We start from the raw sequence: 18877 nt of genomic DNA on the forward strand, positions 1-18877 counted from the left end.
AAAAATAAATAAACGAAAATATGATGAGAACATCTCTCATCCTATCCCTCTAGGTTTATCGGGTACTATTTCACTCCCACTTGTTTTTTGGGTTTGTTTTATAGATGGTTTCTAGAAAGCAGGAGACCAATTTGCAGGTGCTGGATGGTGTTGTACCTCGCTTCAGGTTATATCACCGCTGATGGGCGCTAGGAATTTTCGTCGAAGTTTATCACCATTATATGTCGAAGCTGAAGCTTTTCTTTGGATGATGCGGTGTATGATTAGTCATAACTTCCGAGACATGGTTTTCTATACGGACTGTTCCGATTTGGTGAAGATGGTGTCTTCTCCTTCTGACTGGCCAGCCTTCACGACGTACCTGGAAGATATCAAGATTGATAGGGAAGAATTTTCATATTTTTCTTTATCTTTAATTTTAAGAAATGCTAATGTTAGTGCGGATTCTTTGGTATGTCAAGCGCGTACCTCTCTGCATTATGTTTGTTTGTAAACAATTTTTTTTGCATTAACTCATCTGAGTTGATATTTTGTTGATAAAAAAAAATATAACGAGAAAATAAAAACTATACGATATTAAAAAAAAGAAAGAGAAGATAGATAGATTCTTCTTGTGCAGTACTTTGCAGTCGGTAGATCCTCTGTTTGGCTTCCATCGAGATGATTATTATTTTTACATTTTTTTTTTTTGGCAATTTCTCAAATCATAAAAATCTATTTGTTTAGTACTTTATAAAGATATGATTCTCTATATATAGTAGGTGAAGTCAAAATTGGTTTAACAAGACTCCGTACGTTGTTATTACTTATAAAAATCTAAATTTTAAGCTGCTTTTCCTCGAGTTTTGTATATACTACTATTAATCAAAAGTTTGTAAGCGATTAAATTTATGTTGTTCTAAAATAAATATTAAGACGTGAACTGGTGAAGTCACTTTGGATGACCGAGATTGAAATAATTTATGTGTTTTATTTTCGTTTATGTGTGTTTTGAATAGTGGGGACTCTAACGCCTAGCTAAGATTTGATGATAATTAGTTTGGTGGGTCGCGATTTGGTACTATATATTTCTATTAAGAACAACGAAGAGCAAGTTGGGATCTATTTGATGCCAATCCAAACATTAATACCTTTGCACAATAATATAGATTGGTACGTTTTACCAATTTCAAATCTCATTATTGTCAACTTGTTCTCATGTTTTTATTTTTCTGTTTTTCTTTTTCGGATTCGTGTTTTCTTTCCTCCAGATATTATAATTGTCAATATATCAAATTTACACTTCTATAATGCGTGATTTAGACGTTATATTTGATTAAATCCGAGAATAATTTACAAGCATGCATGCATTTGTTACATAATTTGCTCTTTGTCAATGTAAAATTTAAAATTTTTTTGTTTGTTAACCAAACATTAAATTAGAAAATAATGTCAACCAAACATTAAATTAGACAATAATTTTTAGGTTGGTAATCTAAACGAGAGGATAAAAATTTATAAAAATATTTGCAGAAAGTAAAGATTTCGAAAAATGTGTCAGACAGTCGGTCCGTATATTTGACATGTTTTTGAAGTATCTTTATATAGTTTTTTGTCCGCAGTAATAAAGTTGATATCTTTATATAGTTTTTTGTCCGCAATAATAAAGTTTTGTGTTCGGGTCTTCGTGGCCTAATGGTAAGGATGGGCTCTGGTTGCAAACACAATCCGAGTTCGAACCCTGCTGAAAGGAATTTTCTTACGAATTCTCGGACACCCACATGGGTATGGGTCCTTGTTTTCGACCCATTTGAATACCTGGAAGGGGGCCTACCCATAGGTTGCCCTTTCTCCAGGGGATTAGTCTGGGCCTATGTGAACTTAGAATTACCCTTGAGTTAATAAAAAAAATAAAATAAAAAAAAAATAATAAAGTTTTGTAACTATAACACATACCAATAAGGACTTATTGACGGGAAACTTTGATTAATCCAATCAATTTTTAAAACCCAATAGTACTTAAACAGTTAGATCATATTGCCACTTGAACATGGCACTTACGTACGTCTTGGTGTTCTTAATGTTCATAAATAAATTTTATATTGGCACATCGTATATATAGTGACGAAAGATTCACATTTGGACACTGATGATGATGAGATGAGACTAAGGCTCTGAATGGTAAAAACAGTTTAAGCGTTGCAGATTATGCAGATCATGCAGTTCATGCTGAACAAGTGCAGATCGTGCAGATCATGCTAGAAAAGTGCAGATCATGCTGATTGAGTAGTCCAAATTATATGCTTGAATGATAAAAGCAAATTAAACAGTGTAATTCATATATTAAACTATAAAGTATTTAAAAACACATCCAATTCAGCAAATTTATTTAAAAAATGATAAATTTATTTAGGAGAAAATATACCCAACAATGATGAATAAATATGATAAAGTAATCTTAACTTATTTATCTTAACTTAGATAAACTATTATATCTAACAATAAATCTTATAGTAAATTTTACTTATGATTAAAATAAATGATTAAATTTTTTTTAGAACAATATTTTACAAAACTAAGTGAGACTTATAAATAATCTACAAATTAAGTGAGATTTATAAAGAATCTACAAAATTATGTGAGACATATGCATATATATTCAGTATAAGAGACTTATAGATATATATATATATATATATATATACATATATATGTGTGTACTTAAAAAATTTCATAAGCTTTAAAAGTTTCTGAGAAAATAGATTTACAATATTCTAAATGATTATCTAATAGTAATTATTGAGTTCATTGCAAAAATTTTAATCTATAATAAAAATAATTATCTATCTTTAAATCTGAGTAAATGAAGATTTATGTATATAAATTTTTTTAAACATGTATATATATTTAAGCACCACCATATATATATGCATATATACAGATATAAAACCAGCATTCTCATTACATAATTGGTTGAAAAATAAGACAGTTTACAGTAACTATTATATAACATAAATAGAACTACTAACATATTATATAGCATAAATATATTTATTTATGAAATACAAAATACATACCTTTCAACAAAAGAATATGGAAACAAGAGGTGATAGGTAGAATCTTTGTTTGTCTTTTGAATTTTGTCCTAAAAAATATATTTGATGTTACAACAAATATTATATAGCATAAATAGAACTACTAACATATTATATAGCATATATTTATGAAATAAAAATACAGACCTTTCAACAAAAAAATGTGGAAACAACAGGTGATAGAGTAGAAGGTTTAATTGTTTTTTGAATTCTGTAAAAAAACAAATAGATGTTACAATAAATAGAAAAATAAAAAAATAAAAAATGTGTTTATTTATTTAAAAAAATATCTTTGGTGGAGAGAAGATGAATAGAAATAGAATTGATAGGAATTTGAAATATTTGTTTCTGTTGGTTGTATTTTTTTTTGTTCAAAATTTTGTGTTGGTTGTAAAAGTGAGCAATAGTGTGTTATATAAAGAGTAAATGAGATGAATTTGTGGACAAAATTTAGATCTGCCGATTGACAGCTTCAAAAATGCTATGGGGGAATTAATTAGTGATTCTCTTGCATTTATAGCTAAAAAATAAAAAAATTTAAATTGTAGACAGATAAATTGTATTAGTTTAAAAAAAAAATTGTTGAATGATACTTTTATGGCAGGAAAACTATAAATATGATACTTTTATGGCAGGAAAACTATACTCTGTCACTCCGGAATCTAATTATATGCTTTCTTCGTAATATATAATATTACAATTACCACATCTTTCAACACCTTTTGTTTTTGTTTTTGTTTTCCTTTTTCTTTTTGTGAACAATATCCATATTGAAATTTGTGAAAATGTAATGATAACGATATAACCAGAAGAGAGAAGACGCGCGTGGGGGCCAGCATGTCTCATAGTATATGTTTATTTATAAATAAGTGAGTCGATGAATAAAACAAGAGATCAGCAAATATTGGTGTTTAAAAGAAAGAAAAAAGTTGCAACATGTAATTTATGTCAACAATATCGTTGAATTACACCATGATTTTAACAGGTTTTACATCAACTTTTTCAAACTCAAAAATATTAAAATTAAATCAAAATATCCAACAATAACAAAGATATAATTGGTTTGAAATGTAAAGGTTTTGAAACTAACTCTAACATTTTAAAACTAAAATTATAATTTTTTTTTTCAATTATAAAAAAAATAAGACTTCTAAATTCACTCTAATATGATATGGTTGTTTCAGACATAAAAGAAATGAAAGGTAAAAAAATTGGAAATCGTGGTAATTGAATAATTAAACATCTGCATTAAAAGATTAATCCATGCATTGCATTGATTGATTGATATATACATTTTTGTTTGAAGAAAAATAGATAAGTATATAATTTGGGATTATGTATACTTGAAAATCACACTAAAAAACAATCGGTCCAATTAAAATTATACCTATATTTATCAATAGAAAAAGTCCAAAACATAGCAGATACACATAATTCAAGAATGATATGACTTTAAATTAATAATACAATATCTATATCTTCGATATGTCTTCCAAGATGAAAAATGTGAAGTGACAACGGCACAGTGTGTATGTCTGCGTGAAGGAGAACAAAACCCCATTCTAGAATTTATAATGTTTATAATATAGGGTCCATAGTTCCATATAGATTGTACTGATTTTACAGTCATATTCATATATGTGGCCGGATATGCAGTAAAAAAATACTTACCCTTGATTTTGTTACTTTTAAAACTGTGGCATACAGAGAAAAAGGACAAATATATATATATATTTTTTTTGTTCACTACTCGGCTTGTAACAGAGTTATTATGTTACTATACAGATCCTGGTTCATGCATGTCCCATCTATGCTTAAATACAGATCGTGGTTCATGAATGTCCATACAGATCCTGTACTATTTTTTTTTTTTTTTTTGAACAAATACATATCCTGTACTATACCAACGTTTTTTTTGACGATCCTATACATCTACCTCTAACTGCAAATTTTATCTTTAAGCGTTCAACTAGTATATATGTAATGTACTATAGCGATAGAGAATCTTTGTGTAATGGAGAATGAAAGAGTTAAAAAAACAACAATATGTAAATCCTTACCTCAAAAGAGGAGACCGCCACATTATTACGCATTTCCATGAAATAATGCTATTGGTCTTTCATCGATTATGTATAAATTAATCTTCGAATCGGACCAAATCCAACACTTTTGTACACAATATTCTCTCTTTAAGCTCATATAGCATTATGTCTATTAATATATTACCACTTGACATTTTTTTTTTGTTTTTTTTGTAAAACACTACAGCCTTGTTCGTAAGGTTGATCAGCTTTATATATATAACTTTAAAATCACCAAAATGCAGTTAATTCTTGTCGTTTTCTTTTTTCTTTTTCAAACTCACAACTAGAACTTTAAAATTTCTCAAGAAGAATCGATGCTGATTTTCTTTTTTTTTTTGGTGATTGGTTTTATTATATATCTTGTTCTTCTTTCAAAGATAATTTTAGTAGGTTTTAATAAAATATATTTGGAAATGACAAACATTTTTTTTTTTTTTTTTGACAAACTTAAGCTTTCATTTAATCAAATCAAAGCAAGTACAAGAGGAGATTCAAAGATCTCAAAGTTTAAAAGGTTAACAAGGTTACAAAGATGGGAAAACCCAAAAAGCATAGAAGAGTAGATAAGATACATCGAGATAGAATCCATGAGAGCTGTGAGCCAGTCACTAGATAGCGGCATGGAACATGAGAGATCACGGTAGCTCGATTAAACACCCTCGAGAAAATCGATGGATGACATGATAGTCATGGTCGGATGACCTTGTGACGTTAGAAATGGAGCCAAAGCCAAAAAGCTCACTAGAGTGAGGGATAGCAACATGAGCAGTGCATTGGCAAAGGATCGGTAGACCAAGGTTTGATGGTCAAGGCTGGTATGCTTTATCATCCAAAGCGGAGGGACATGATCACACTGGAAGCGCCATTGATAACTTTGATAACAATCAGTACGTGTGATGCGAATGGTTCTGAAGAAAGCATGCTTGAAGTCGTCAGATGTAAGAGATATGTTCCAAGGCATAAGACCATACTTATTCAAGCATTTAACGACAGACCATATAAGTGAAACAAGAGCCAAAAGGTGCCAATGATTACAGTAAAACCGTAACAGTACATGTGGTTCTCTCTCACTTGGGGCCCTTGGCCAAGGAGATTAAGGACACCACACAAAGCATGTAGTCGGTTTGACATGGAGGGATAAGGTACATGCTTGGTCTCTTTAGTTTCTAGCATCACAAACAAAGTGAAGATGATGGTATAAGGGTGACACCTGAATGTGCCAGATGTGTTTGGGTTTAGAAAACCACGAGAGGAGTTAAACCCAAAACACTCATCCACAAGAAGAGCAGAAACCAGGGTTCTTACATAGTACTGACAGCACCAAAGCAGTCTAGTTAATTGTAGTCCCAGATGGAGTCTTCGGCCAACGAGATCAAACAAGATAGCTAGAAGTAAATTTTGTTTGTTTTGCGTTTACAGCTATAATTATGTCTAAAATTGAGAGTTGGCGAACCTCCGGTGAATTCACTAACGGAACCGGTGGAAATGACAAACTTAAAAGTAAATTTTGTTTGTTTTGCGTTTACAGCTATAATTATGTCTAAAATTGAAAATTACATTTAACAAGTAAAAGAACGTAAGAGCTAAAAACCCATGAATTCTGCGGTTTACAGAATAGATGTTTGCCTAGCCGCCTTCGCTATCTGGCATGCTCTCCAAGAATTCTCTTCCTGGCGGCGTCGAATCCGATCGGCGCCACTGGGCACTTGTTCCTCCTTCCTTGTGTCATTCTCTGCTCTCTAAACGTGCTTTTGCTCTGTTCCGGTTCCGTTAGTGAATTCACCGGAGGTTCGCCAACTCTCAAAACCTCTATTCCGGCCATGCTCCAGCTTCAGTACTTTTCTCCCCTTCCGTCTCTTCAGGTGGGTTCCCTCGGCGATTTGCTTCTCTCGAGGCCCCAACCATTCGATGTAGAATTCGAGATTTCAGAACGCTCTGCTAGATTTGCTTCTTGCCTCTTTCACCGGCTCCCTTCGATGTCAACACCAACATCTATCTGCTCCTTGGATTCACATCCTCTCACCAAGTGTTCTGCTTGGGCGCAGCTGGACAGGAGCTCTGTTTTGACGGTGGAGTTGTGCGAGTCTTTGACGAGAACCCATGACTCTAGTGTTGTGCTTCATTTGTTCAGGTCTGTTATGAACTCTTCATTGTCCTCTTGTAGCTTGCATTTGTGTCGACCTATAGTTCCAATTGTCTGAAGACTGCATTTGGAGCATAGTCAATCAATGTCGCTATACCGGTACAATAGTTGTTTGCAAACCCTTCCATTCAAATTTCTTAAGAGCATTACCTCTGTTTGCCAAAGATTGAAGAGGCCTGGCATTATGACCTCGTCTCTATGGAACGATGGTTACCAATGCCTCTTCAACCTATCCTCTATTCCCCACATGCTTCACGCATTCCCTTTTGTGTTTAGTTGCACCGTGTGCTTCATTGCCAATTCTTATGCAAGCCAATCGGTCAAGCCAAACACCCAAAAACCCAGGTCCAGTATATCTAACCCTCTCTCAGTCCATAGCTTTTGTCTAGCTATCTTGTTTGATCTCGTTGGCCGAAGACTCCATCTGGGACTACAATTAACTAGACTGCTTTGGTGTTTTGAGTACTATGTAAGAACCCTAGTGTCTGCTCTTCTTGTGGATGAATGTTTTGTGTTTAACTCCTCTCGTGGTTTTCTAAACCCAAACACATCTGGCACATTCAGGTATCACCCTTATACTATCATCTTCACTTTCTTTGTGATGCTAGAAACTAAAGAGATCAAGCATGTACCTTATCCCTCCATGTCAAACCGACTACATGCTTTGTGTGGTGTCCTTAATCTCCTTGGCCAAGGGCCCCAAGTGAGAGAGAACCCACCTGTACTGTTACGATTTTACTGTAATCATTGGCACCTTTTGGCTCTTGTTTCGCTTATATGGTCTGTCGTTAAAGGCTTGAATCAGTATGGTCTTATGCCCTGGAACCTATCTCTTACATCTGACGACTTCAAGCATGCTTTCTTCAGCACCATTCGCATCACACGTACTGATTGTTATCAAAGTTATCAATGGCGCTTCCAGTGTGATCATGTCCCTCCGCTTTGGATGATAAAGCAGACTAGCCTTGACCATCAAACCTTGGTCTACCGATCCTTTGCCAATGCACTGCTCATGTTGCTATCCCTCACTCTAGTGAGCTTTTTGGCTTTGGCTCCATTTCTAACGTCACAAGGTCATCCGACCATGACTATCAGGTCATCCATCGATTTTCTCGAGGATGTTCAATCGAGCTACCGTGATCTCTCATGTCCCATGCCGCTACTTAGTGACTGGCTCACAACTCTCATGGATTATATCTCGATGTATCTTATCTACTCTTCTATGTTTTTTGGGTCTTCTCATCTTTGTAACCTTGTTAACCTTTTAAACTTTAAGATCTTTGAATCTCCTCTTGTAGTTACTTTGATTTGATTAAATGAAAACTTAAGTTTGTCAAAAAAAATAAAACAGAATAAATGTTTGCAAAGGCATGCATACAATTTTTTAGTGAACTAGAGTTGGATGATAAAGATATGTGAGACCGCTTGATAAAATAGAAAATAAAGGAGCTAGAAGTCGTATTCAAGCAAGAAAAATGAGTACAAACAGGTGGAGATAACCTAACAAAAGAGATCATACGTTAATAACTTAAAACAGTGGACATCGACCTAACACTCTTCTCTCTTTCACATTCCCATCGTTAACTTCCTTCAAAAAAAAATCCTTCATCCCTTTCCTATTTATTATTCATCAAACTTAAAACTTTGTATAATATATATATATATATATATATATATTTATAATATAATCCTTGGAAGTACAAAATATATAATATTATTGTTCATCTCTTTCTAACTAAAGACTTCGATTATTGGTCATATGATCTTTTCCACGTCTCTTTTTTTTTTTTTTTTTTCTTATTCCTATCTCTCATTATTCGTTTTAATTGAACAGAAATTTTAACATCTCCAATTGTACACTCCACTTGAATATGTTTGGTCACAATCTAAAGTTAAACCCACACTTGACACACTTCTCTAATATAAAGTTTCGTTTGACCTAAAAAATCATAAAAGTATTTTCTTTTTAATGTAAATTTAATTTCTATACGTACTTTAAACCTGCATTTTTTCTAAAATTAATTCTATAAATTTCTAAGCAAATCATAAGGCGACGGTACGAATGTCAGTCTTATTCTCAAGTCTTACGTGTTAGACGAGACGACTAAAGGAACTATATTATAAGAAGAATACATCTTTTTTGGAAATGAACGAAGAACACCATCAATTACTTTAAACACTTTTGCTCTAAAGTCTAAAGACTCTGCCTCGTCAATCTTTTATGCAATTAGTTAATTATTCCTTTGGTTAAAAGTTAAAACCGAGTATGTGTAACTTTATCGTGGCATCATCGTGGGTTCCTTTTGGAGTTCGGAACCATCTTTATCGAATCAGTCTCTCAGCCATATAAGTGGTTAGGAAAATTTTGTGCATATATTTATTATAATTCGTTATAATATTGAATGGACAGTATGTTGTAAATGCGAGTTTAAATTGATTAGTGGACCTTACACAAAACTGTCACTTCCGAGTTTTTTTGGACATAAACCAAACATATCCACCTTTCTCCATGCAAAAAGTGTCCCATACATGATTTAATTTTAGTTACTTTATATATCTGATCATTTTGGTCAAGATATTATTCGCTGATTATTTTTCTTTTAGATTACATATTCAAGTTAGGTTTCCTATAAAGTAAATGACTTATAATTATTAGTGTCGTAAGGGAAAATTTTTGGGGTAATGGTGTTTTCTTTTATGTACGTGATCGCTCTACAATCCATATTATACTGTCTTGGTCTAATATATAATGATATCTTATAATACTTTTTATCACCGTGTGAACAAAATCAGTATCATCCGTCGTTTTCTGATGATGAATGTTGGATGCATGAAACTGGTTAATTAGGATTTTGTTGATTAAAACATAATTACGCCAAATAATTGAATAAACTGACCAATGAGTAAAACACCTGACTAACTTAATTTTATGCTTTAATTTTACCAACAACAAAAAAAATTTGTGTTATTAGCAAACACAATTTATTAGAAAAATACAGTGGAAGAAAATTGTCCACGACTAAACCATACATCCTTTAAATTTGTGTTAATAGCAGTGCACTAGATGAAATGAATTATTTAAATTTCTAATTTCACGACGCAGTGTGATCAGACTCTGCATTAATTACACACGTATATCGAATATGCACATTGTTAACCAGAGAAAAACGCTATCATAGGTCTTTGATAGCGTTTTCATGAGCGCTGTTTTAGGGCACTGTTATTATATGTACCCCATATACAATAGCACTTATTACGTATGCTATGTTATAAAAATATAACATAGCTTTAAGAAATTGCTATATTATCAAGATCATAATTTTGAAAAAATTTATACAACATTTGTTTTTTCGTGCTATGTTATAGTTTTATAGCATAGCTCTAATAAACTGCTGTATTATCAAGATTATAATTTTGCAAAAATTTATACAATATTTAATTTTTCGTGCTATGTTATACATATCTAATATAGCTGTTGCGAAATGCTGTTTTATCTTGTTTACTGTGCTATGGTATATTCTTTTATCATAACGTTTACCTGTACTTTTATAGCATTTTCTGATATGTGATTATAGCACACATAACCTGTTTTATAAAATCTCATAAAATCTGATTAATAAACGTCTCAGATCCAAAATACATAACAAAAGTCTCAAGAACATCAGTTTACCATCAAAGTCTCAAGAACATCCAAAATAAACAAGCAATCTCAAGTACTTAACATTACACAATAAAACCATCAGTTTAAGACATAATGACCTTGTTCTCTGGCCAAGCAATGCAGGAGCTAAGTGCATCTTCAATAATCTCTATTTCATCGGATGGCCTCCAAACTTTTACATTTTTCACCTTCACAACATCTATCCACACTTTAACTGCATTAGAACCCAAGCGAGTAAAGTGAACCTTATGTTCTGGATCATTTGTTCCCCATCGTCCTTCAGCCACAACCCTATTCTTTTCAGTTAAATCCATCAACTTGCACTTCTTATTCTCCTTGGAAATAACTTTATTAATGCGCTGCCATGTTTACAATATAAACCATCAGTCATCATATAATTAACAAAAACAACTTCATAACATATGAAAACACTTACTGGAGACTTCCTGAGAGGAGACTGTGATGGTAAAGTATTCTTTATTGGTGATATTGGACCCGTTGCATCATCAACAGGAGACTCAGAACCAGATGCAGACTTAGAAGACATAGATGCAGATTTGGCCTGCGATGCAGCCTTTGAAGCTGTTGCTGAAGTTTTGGACTCTGTAGCAGACTTAGAAGCTGTGGCTGCAGACTTGGCCTTTGATGCAGACAAAGAAGCATGTGATGTAGCATTCTGACCAGTTGGAGTTGAGGGATTTTCAAAATCAACCTTACTCAGGGGCCAAGATACGTAAGCCATCAAACAGTCCTCAAGAAATGACATTTCAGCTGTAGGTCTCCATAGTGATGTATCAGGCTGCTTTACTGAATCCACAAATACTTTAACTGCTTTTGGTCCAAGAGGAATTCCGTTAACCAACGCACTTGGTTCTTGTGTCTCCCAACGCCCCTCAGCAACAATGACGTCACCCTTAGACAAATCCAATAGTTTACATTTGTTTCCTTGTATACCCTGTTAAACACAATCAGTAAACAAATCCAATATAATTAATTAGCATTATAGACAGGGGTAATACATTGCTAACACATTGCTAGAAATTATAAATACCATAGGGGCAATGTCTTCCATTTGGATGTTGTTGTCTACCAGTCTACACTTATCAGTTGGCCATGCGATTATATGTCCAACAGCTTCTTTCATATGAAAGATCTTTTGTGCAGGTCTCCATAGAAATGCATCTGGTTTATATGCAGCTTCAACTAACACTTTGAGATCATAAGGGCCAAGACGACAGTCATTCACTATGTCATCCGGATCAGAAGAAAGAATCCGACCCTCACCAACATTTTCATCAATGTCAGACCAATCAACAAACACACACTTAGGATGTGCTCTTTTGTTTACACTCTGCAACAATTTCATGAGCAACTAAGAATCATAAACGACACTAAGAAGAATCACTTAGCTGATATGAAAAGAAGTAAGAATATGTTACTCTTGCAGCTGAGTTTTCATCCATTTCAGCTTCTGGTCTCTGTAACATAAACAAAAATAACATCAATTTATATTACTCTAACTGGCTGATGAATAGTAGAGAACTCTTAAGTATCTAACCTGATTCTTGATTCTGCCAAGTTCACTTTCCAAGGCATTGACCTGTTTTACTAATTTTACTTGCCGCTCTTCCATTTCAGCCATACACTTGCTCTGCATTTGTAAACAAGCTAATTTGGTCTTACTCATGCCTCTACCCATTGCCCTCAGCCTACCAGAATTGTCAGGTCCTAAAAGCTTGGCGAGGTGATCTTCATCTGGATTTGTTAAAAATGCTGGAGCATCACTTCCACCAATTTCAGCTGCTTTTTGCTGAAAAACATAAAGACAGTTTCAGGTTTTACTAGTCGATAACACACTATTTACTGGTGTACAACTCTATTCAGACTTACAATCAAATCAGCTGCATTCGTATCTACTGGTGTACCATCCTTTTTGGTGCGAGACTTGATCCAAACATCTAGTCTTGTCACGCTGGAAGGATCTTCACTTTCAGCTTTCTGTTCCAGAAAACAAAATTTCAGTAACAGTACAAGCACTATGTATAATAATAAACAACATAGTTGTAGTATATATGCTTGCCATTTCTTCTGTTAGTCTGCTGATCCCTTTACGACTAGTGGTGTGAGGTATCTGATTCTTTCTTTTTGCTTTATATTTCTCACTCACGGCCTAATAATGAAACATGTTAATTACTAATCACCAATCAACTACTAAACAATTATAATCACAAGTAATTACCTTAAATGCAGCACTAGTTTTGAGTTTGACAAATTTTTGCCAATCAACAGGACCAATATTTGGTGGTCTCAAATTCATCCTCTCTTGGTTATTTGCAGCCAAATTTATAGCCTTCACCGTGACAGACTTGTGTGATCGCCACAAATGTCCCATCTGGTGAATCACAGATATCCTTTGCCAATCTTCATCAAGCTCAAACCTTGCCTGCATTCACTTACACTCACACCATAACTATAAAAGTAAACATGTTCAATTGAGAGACTTTTTAAAAACAAAAAAAAATTCTTGTTACCTGAACAGATCTCCAGAGAAGTGTTTTAAGATCTGGACTCACTTTCTTCCAGTTAGGTATGTTGATAGGGATGTGTTCTCGCATCAATGTCCCTACATATGATGCCAACTTGACTGACCCTGGACCAACCGCTACTCCAAGTACATTGTAATCAACTTTCACTCTAACAGATGGATCCTTGGCTAGGTTTTTCATCTTTGTTGGTCCTCGTTTTCTTTTACGCGTAGCAGGCTGCTCATGTTCTTCAGACAACACAAACTCTCCTACTGGTTCTTCTGGTTGCTGTTGAGTTTGTGGTTCTTCGGAATGATGCTCCTCTTCCTCCACATGCTGTTCTGTTGCTACAGGTTGGGCCTCCACATGCTGTTCTGTTGCTACAGGTTGGGCCTCCACAGTACAAATAAACTCAGGTTCGTCATCATCCTTAGACTTTCTCTTTCTTTTTCCTCCACCCTTCTTCCCTCCAACCTTCTTTTTAGTTCCACCCATTTTAATTCACCTGCGTAAACAGAAAATTAATCACTTAGAACAGAAACTTAATCACGTAGAACTTATATAATAGAATACATCATAAAATCTACAACATTCAACAAACATCAACCATAAACAAAAACATATATATATATATATATATATATATATATATATATATATATATAAATGAATCAAGAATCTACTCTTGCACATATATGCCTTCACAATCAGATCTAGCATATTCAGCTTCATCCATTTCAGTATCCATGTCAACATCTACTGGCAATGGACCAATTATATCTGCATTTCTTCTACATTGGTTGTCTTTTTCAGAAACTCATTACAAAACAGCATGCTTTCTTCTGCAAGATATGACTCTGCTATACAACCCTCTGGTCTTGCAGGATTTCTTACAAAATCTTTTAGAACTTTCATATACCTCTCAAATGGGTACATCCACCTAAAATGCACAGGTCCTCCTAGTCTAGCTTCTCTTCCTAGATGAACAGTCAAGTGTACCATGATATCAAAGAAGGTTGGAGGGAAAAACCTTTCAAACATACAAAGCGTTTCTACAATTTCAGCTTCCAATACTGTAATAACCTCAATATCAATAACTCTCTGACACAAATGATTGAAGAATGCGCATAGCCGTAGTATTGCTGTTCTAGGACCTTTTGGTAACAATCCTCTAAGTGCAACCGGGAGAAGCTGTTGCATCAAGACATGATAATCATGTGATTTCAGACCTCCTACCTTACACTCTTCTACTGAAACTCCTCTTGAAATATTAGAACAGTATCCATCTGGACCTTTAAAATGAAATAGTCGTTTGCAAAAAATCTTCTTCTCATTCTTGGACAAAGACCAAGGTGCTGCTGGAAGATATGTTCTCTTTCCTTTTGTGGTAGGATGCAACTCTTTTCTTAGACCAAGATGTTGAAGATCCTTACGAGCATTAAGACCATCCTTAGATTTTCCACAATGCAACAATGTGGATACAATGCTGTGAGTCACATTCTTTTCTATGTGCATTACATCCAAATTATGCCGTACTGGTAGATCCTCCCAATAAGGCAGAGTAAATAAAATGGATCTTTTCTTCCACCTTGATAACTCATCTTCATCTACTTCTACTTCCTCATCTTCATCGGATTCACTTTCATCATCATCACTGTCAAACACTGGTTCTTTATAGACAGTTCTCTTTCTCTTCATCCCAGCCTTTTTCACATTTCCGAAATCATTTTGGAAGTTTTTCAGATTCTGATGAACTTCATGACCAGTTAAAATTCTTGACTTTCTCCTATGCTCAACTTTTCCATCAAACCAAGTCTTCTTTTCCCTATATCTGTGTGTTGGAGCCAAACCTTTTCTATGACACATGTAGACATGTTTCCTGCTAAACTTCAACCACATACTATCAGTATTTTTCCCACACATAGGACATCCCATTTTACCTTTTACTTTACAACCAGCAAGATTTCCATACGCAGGAAAATCACTAATGGTCCAGAGAAGCATTGCCTTTAGAGTAAATGTACTTTTACTAAAAGCATCATACGTTAGCTCTCCATTCTTCCACAGATGATTCAAATCCTCAATAAGAGGTTCTAGGTAGACATCAATATTATTACCTGGTTGTTGTGGACCAGGAATCAATAATGTCAACATTATATTCTCCTTCTTCATACAAAGGTGAGGAGGCAAATTGTAGTTTACCAATAGCACAGGCCAGCTACTATAATTACTATTCTTCATGTTGAATGGATTAAATCCATCTGTGGACAGCCCAAGCCGTATGTTCCTTTCTTCAGCTGCAAATGAAGGATACTTCTCATTCATCTGAGCCCATGTAACAGAATCTACTGGATGTCGAAGTTTTCCATCAGTGCTCTTGTTAGTGTAATGCCACCGTAAGTCCTTAGCCATGTCCTCTGATCTGAACATTCTCTTCAGCCTTGGTATAATTGGAAAATATCTTAATACTTTCTGTGGGACACCTTTCTTTACCTCATTAGTCCGCTTATTAGTCTTCCACCGTGAAGCATTACATTTGGGACATTTATCAAGCTTCTTTAACTTCTTTCTGAAGAGGCAGCAATCATTAACACATGCGTCGATCTTTTCATATCCCATATGAAAGCTCTTTAAAAATTTCTTGACATCATACAATGATGTGTGAAAGACATTACCATCTGGCAACATGCTTGGCAATGTCTGAAGCAGTTCATTGAAGCTCTTATCCGACCAGCCATTATGTGTCTTAATCCTAAACAAAGTCACAATAGCCGATAACTTGCTGTGGTTTGAACAGCTAGGGTATAGTGGGGTTTCAGCATCCCGGATCTTTGCAAGGAACTCATCCTCTTGTTGGTCCTCACCCTCTGCAATCTCACTTAAGTCGCCCACAGGTTGGTCAGCTAAGTCACCTCTAAAAGCCAACTCTTGATCAAAAAATTCAGCAGCTTTATATAACTCAAAAACTTCCTCATTCCACTGAGTTGGTTTACTTTGAAATTCATCTACTGACTTCACATCTCCATGATGATACCAATCACTATGCACCTTGTATGCCTCATCCATCCCTCTTATTACAAGATGCTCAACCACAACACTGTTTAACTGTCGTACTACATTACGACAGTCTTTACAAGGACATATTATCATTTCTATGTCACCTAAAGCCGCAGACACATCCCTTACAAATTTCCAAGCTCCACTTTTATAACCAGGATCAGCTCTTCAATGGATAATTAAAGAAAAAAATCATAACTAAAAGAACATCTTAAAGTATCCAAACCCAAAATAAAACCTAATTATGAAATATAATTCCTTACCTGCATAGATGCACCCATGCCTTGTCCAACATTATATGTTATAATATAAATTTTAACCTTTATAGATAAAATAGAGATACATATTATACAAAGCTCACATTAAGCAACAATTCAGACAATACTGCACTACTTCAGACACATACAGATGCTCTTAAACCAATATCTAACTGTGTAAAATCTCACTAATCTAATCACTATTTATACGAATCAGACTCAAAGGACAAAACATAGCAATCACCAATATTCGTGTGTAATAATAATGTTTAACTATTGGTTGAGTGATACTAACCTGTTGTGTGAGTACAGAGAAATGAGAAGCTTCAGTTCCCCAACATTTCAATCACCAACACTTGGGAAAAAAAAAAAATCGTTCAGTTTATGAAGGCGCAAATACTCAAATCCAAAAGCTATTTTTGAGTCAAATCTGTAAATAATCGAACCCTAACAAAACAGATGGATTCGAAACTCCACATTCTCAAAATCTGTAAATAATCGAACCCTAAAAAACAGATAACGAAATAAATCTAGATAAATCGAACCCTAACAAAACAGATAACTAAATCTGACCCTTATCGAAATCAAAAGCTGTTTGAAATCACAAATAATCGAAACAAATAACGAAATTAGGAGGAAGAAGAAAGACATGCCTCAAAAATGGATTCGAGCTATCAATTGCGATGGATATGGAGATTTAGGGCGAAATTGGGGCTTTTCACAAACGGCGAAATTGGGGCTTTTCACAAACGGCGATAAAACTGAAGAATTGATAAGAAATTTAGAAGAATTTGAGCACACACAGAGAATTTAGAAGAAGAAATCTTCTTAGGTTGAGCTTAGGTTGTAACGAGAGAGAGAGAGAGAGTGTGTCGAGTTTTTGGGTTTTTTTTTTATTTGGCGATTAAGTGAATAATTTCACTAAGTATTGGCGGACAAAAGTCACTTTTGTTTCCCGCTACATAATTTTCCTATCATAGCGTTAATAAGATGCTATTAAAAAGTAAGCGAAAAAAAATCTCATCTTTCATAGCAGTGACGGAAAATGAGCTATATCCGTCTGCTATCAATGTACATATTTGTTGTAGTGTATATCAAAAATGAAGACATCAAAAGATACGTATACATAATAGATACGCAGATAAAAATAAAAATTTAAAAATTTATTTAAGTGAAAGTAATATATGGGTGGATAATTAGTGTCACGTGAAAGAGAGAAGTGGAGATGTTTGAGAAGTAAAAGAGATTCGTTAAGACTTCAAAAAAAGTGAGAGCGACAGAGCAACTTAGTGAGATGAGTTCCCAACACTTTTTTCTCTTTATTCATGTTCATTTACAGCTCAACTTCTAGTTTGTTATTGTCTTTTAATTCCAAAAGACATTTTATAATTTTAATTAGATTCTGTATCATATATCATATAATTAATAAATCATCTACGATGCTTTGATGATTAATTAGAAATGCAGGCGTTTTAGGACTCGGTTACCACAGTTCAAATTTCGGATTCATGGCACGTTTATGTGTAAAACATTATACACCTCAAGTTTGATCCAAACTAAACACGAGTAAAACAGTTTTTGGTGATAAAATGTTTGATCATCACTAAGAGCATCTCCAACAAACCCTCAAACCTTCAAATTTGAAGGGTTTTTGAATTCCAACAAACCTTTAAACCTTTAAATTTTAAGGTAGTGAGCCTTCAAATTTGAGAGTGCACTATTGAGACCCTCAAATATTTTTACAAATTTCATTTTAGTCCTTGTAATATATATATATATATATGTATATATATATATATATATATCTTACAAATAATTTTATCAAATTCAATTGTTATAAATATACCTATATAAATTCATAAATTCAAACACACTAAATTAAAATTATTGATATATAAAAGATATACCATTTAAAAAATATGTTTTACAACAATAATGCAATAATTTATCATATATGGGAGCACTATGAAAATAGTTATATTGAGTAATTTTATTCTTTTACATGTAATTTTCTTTTATGTTTTTTGAAAATTACATATTATCTTGTTTTATCATACAAGGTAGTGTATTGTTTAA

The 18877-nt window shown here is 33.8% G+C and overlaps 2 protein-coding genes across 3 annotated transcripts; both read right to left on the reverse strand.

Annotated features, from left to right (window-relative positions):
- Positions 1–10889: 10889 nt before the first annotated feature.
- LOC147941712 (uncharacterized) lies at positions 10890–17893 on the reverse strand. Of its 2 annotated transcripts, XM_087456353.1 has the most exons (11): positions 17455–17716; positions 17097–17156; positions 13494–13992; positions 13202–13405; positions 13043–13132; positions 12853–12960; positions 12521–12772; positions 12402–12440; positions 12014–12313; positions 11399–11917; positions 10890–11321 (listed from the first exon to the last, which is right to left on the reverse strand). In XM_087456353.1, exons 3-11 carry the CDS (start codon positions 13980–13982, stop codon positions 11046–11048), a joined length of 2277 nt encoding a protein of 758 aa, XP_087312479.1. In that variant the 5' UTR covers positions 13983–13992; positions 17097–17156; positions 17455–17716; the 3' UTR covers positions 10890–11045. The 2 variants fall into 2 exon arrangements, with proteins under 2 accessions (XP_087312479.1, XP_087312480.1); XM_087456354.1 differs by lacking the exon at positions 17097–17156 and having other exon boundaries at positions 17455–17893.
- On the reverse strand, positions 14262–17156 carry LOC147941713 (uncharacterized). The gene is made up of 2 exons (XM_087458614.1): positions 16808–17156; positions 14262–16710 (listed from the first exon to the last, which is right to left on the reverse strand). The coding sequence occupies exons 1-2, from the start codon at positions 16837–16839 to the stop codon at positions 14262–14264; spliced, it is 2481 nt and encodes an 826-aa protein (XP_087314740.1). The 5' UTR covers positions 16840–17156.
- Positions 17894–18877: the final 984 nt, after the last annotated feature.

The sequence above is a fragment of the Camelina sativa genome, chromosome 7, assembly GCF_030686135.1.
Source record: "Camelina sativa cultivar CO46 ecotype springtype chromosome 7, ASM3068613v1".
Lineage (NCBI taxonomy): Eukaryota > Viridiplantae > Streptophyta > Magnoliopsida > Brassicales > Brassicaceae > Camelina > Camelina sativa.

Coding starts and splice junctions, on each gene's coding strand:
- LOC147941712 (XM_087456354.1), bottom strand. CDS start 13,982: ATGGGTGGAACTAAAAAGAAGGTTGGAGGGAAGAAGGGTGGAGGAAAA. Junction 13,133..13,201: donor AAACTAGTGCTGCATTTAAG/GTAATTACTTGT, acceptor TTTCATTATTAG/GCCGTGAGTGAGAAATATAA. Junction 11,322..11,398: donor CTCCTCTCAGGAAGTCTCCA/GTAAGTGTTTTC, acceptor TAAACATGGCAG/CGCATTAATAAAGTTATTTC.
- LOC147941713 (XM_087458614.1), bottom strand. CDS start 16,839: ATGTTGGACAAGGCATGGGTGCATCTATGCAG. Junction 16,711..16,807: donor GCATGGGTGCATCTATGCAG/GTAAGGAATTAT, acceptor TATCCATTGAAG/AGCTGATCCTGGTTATAAAA.